This window comes from Chaetura pelagica, unplaced genomic scaffold, assembly GCF_000747805.2.
Source record: "Chaetura pelagica isolate M959 unplaced genomic scaffold, ChaPel_1.0 scaffold222, whole genome shotgun sequence".
Classification (NCBI taxonomy): domain Eukaryota; kingdom Metazoa; phylum Chordata; class Aves; order Apodiformes; family Apodidae; genus Chaetura; species Chaetura pelagica.
In genome coordinates this window covers 2,044,904-2,047,634 of record NW_009952711.1, presented here as the reverse complement: position 1 = coordinate 2,047,634, position 2,731 = coordinate 2,044,904, and the positions used below count along the sequence as shown (strand labels likewise).

General features: G+C 46.9%; 1 protein-coding gene across 1 annotated transcript; it reads right to left on the bottom strand.

Moving 5' to 3' along the window:
- Positions 1-975: 975 nt before the first annotated feature.
- Positions 976-2,357, bottom strand: LOC104385880 (C2 calcium-dependent domain-containing protein 4C-like). Its single transcript, XM_009994390.1, has one exon. The coding sequence runs from the start codon at positions 2,355-2,357 to the stop codon at positions 1,056-1,058; it is 1,302 nt and encodes a 433-aa protein (XP_009992692.1). The 3' UTR covers positions 976-1,055.
- Positions 2,358-2,731: the final 374 nt, after the last annotated feature.

Here is a 2,731-nt window from a genome sequence, read left to right as displayed (position 1 = left end):
TTAAAGCAAGTGCCTCAGCCACTCACTTTTTGCTGGTACAGGACAGAGAAAAGATTACCCTAATTTTATCATAATGACTTGAACAAGGTATGTGGCAAGTCATTAGCTGAAGCAGAAATTAAAAACCCATAGACCCCAAACTATTCTTTGCCCTTGCCGTATTGATATCTTACCCTATCTGCCTCAGTTTGAGAAAGGATGTGATAGCTGAATTGACGAAGCTTATAGCTCCAGGATACATTCCTGACCAAAACACAATTACCTTGGCAACTTCATCCTGACAGCTGTGCAACCAACCATGGAAAGGAAAAATAAATTAAGATGCTAACTGTGCTACAGCAATCACCTGCTCTGTAGTGCCTCCAGCAAGGAGCCACCTCACTGTTCAGTGTTGATACCATATGTTTGTGGAGACAAAGAGAGCCCTGCCTGCAGTGGCTTTGAGCTTCTGCTCAGAAGCTGATGTTGTTATCCTCAACACAAGTTTATAGCTGCTTTGGCAGTCCAAATCCTCAAGCCCCATTTCGGAAGAAGGGCTGATAAGCAAGCTATATACATACATATATGTATCTCCCCTCCCCCCAACCCACGACACCTTTAAACATTCATTTCTTTTCATATGTATGCTGTCAAAATGGTCTCTTTAACTGAGGTAGTACTTGGGAGATGCAGCAGAGTTCAGTGCCTACCCTGTGCACGTGCAGTGTACCTGTTTAAGGACCAGAGTGAAAAACAATCCTTCCACACCCTGAAAGCCATAAACAAGTACAGCTTGGACTTGGTAACTGCCTAATACTTTGTCCTAAAGGCAAATCAGTCTTTCTGCCCACTTCTCCTACTCTAAGGGCAGAAGGTCTCCTCCACAGCCGTTTTAACTTCATAGCAAATACATTGTAGAGTTTGAAAGGTTAAGCAGCAAAATAAGGCACAACAGCATGAGAGTAATACCAAGCAACACAATGCTTTAAAAGATTATTTTAAAAAAGTCAACCCCAAACTTTATTTAGTATAAAACTTTCAGAAGACAAAACGAGTCTGTTTGAATGCTTGAAGTATTACACTGACAACATACTCATCAGAGACAACTCCCGTTCTCCTAAGGTGTAATCTCGTTTCATACTGCACCCTTTATTCATTGCCTTCATCCTTACAGACAGACTGTAAAGCTCTTCCTCTGCAATGCCATCAAAAAAGAAGTCCTCATTGAAGATGGGATTTCTGCTTCTCTTTATAACAGTGCTTCTCTGCTTCTGTGTTTTCCCTGGCACCAGGGAGAAGGTGATACAACAGTTTATGGTTTTGGGCTCTACAGAGTCATCATATAACCCCTCTGCACTGATCAGGCGGATCCGCAGCCTTTCATTTTCGGAGCAGTATTCAGCAAACAGCCTCAGCACGCCTCCCTTGTCCATGAGCACAGTGCTCTCTCCCACTAGTCTCTCCCGGCTGCAGGTCAGGTCCAGGGGAAAGATGGGAGAACAGGACATGCTAAAGCGCTGTGTGGCAAGCAGCCCCTCTGAGGCTCTCCTGATGGCTCTGGGGCTGTTATCAGTGGAGCTGCTCTCCTCTGTGGAGAGAGAATTGTTCCTGGCCATGCTGGATTTTTTCTTGGCTTTCAGGGCTCGGCAGAGTAATCCCTCCTGACTTTGTGTTTTGACCAGGGGGCAGGATCTGGGAGGTGATCTGCTGAGAAGGGGAGAACTGAAAGGAGAGGAATCACTGGAGGAGGCAGTATCACTGTCACAGGCACCTTGCCTGTGCAGAGAGGGATTCTTGGGAGGCAGCCGCACAGAAGCAAAACTGATAGCAATGGGGTTAGACATATTCCCTTTGCCACTGAATGTATTAGCTCTGGATCGAGACAACATGAGGCTAGGCAGAGCACCACGTGGGTCACCATGGAAGATGGACTCCTTTCTCCTGGTGTGGGGACTCTCTAGCAAAGTGCAGAAGCCATAAGAAGTGGGGGCTCTGGGAAAGTGAGGCAGGGAAAGCGCTGCTTGGGACTGTGGGTCCGAGTTGGTGTTTTCTTCTTCCAGAGCTGAGATCTCTTCAGCACTTTCCACCTGAATGAGATGTGGTAATGAAGAGCTGGGGCTGCAGTCAGAGGAATTAGGATTTTCATCTTTTGAATTGTGGTCCTGGTGGGAGCCAGTGCCCTTAATAGGGCCAGAGTTGGTCAGCCTGGGGGGAATGCAGAATTCAGGGATTCTGTCAGGGGTGAGCACATTAGGAAAAGCAGCAGCCCCCAGTCGGGCTTTGTCAGGCAGGTTTTGGCCAGGTGGCAGTCCCAGGAAGGAGGAGCTAGGGAGTCTTCCATTTTCATGTGATGCTCTAATCTTTTCCAAGAACCACATCACTGTAGCAGGGCAGGAAATCCTCAAAGAGGAAAAACTTGGAAGTACAAATTTACCTGCAAACACACAGAGATGCAGAAGTACATTAACATCCTTCTTATACACACTGCAACCGAGCAAGGCACACAAGATGCTATTCAATGCACAACTAGCACAAGCCCAGCCAATTCACAGGTTCAAAACAGCCTGTTGTCCAGCGCACTATCTTCAGCGAAGTAAAGATCAATTTTGCCGCAAGAGCAGAACTAAATCACTGAAGAAATAGAAAAGTCTCGAGTTCCTAACAGGATAAAACGCCCCTCTCTGATAAGCCCCACGGCGACGCTCCGGTAGCGGGGCACGTACCTTGTCAAGCACAAGCCGCTCGCTCCCTC

What these genes read in the sequence shown, in the direction of transcription:
- LOC104385880 (XM_009994390.1), bottom strand. Translation starts at nt 2,357, where the DNA reads ATGTGGTTCTTGGAAAAGATTAGAGCATCACATGAAAATGGAAGACTC.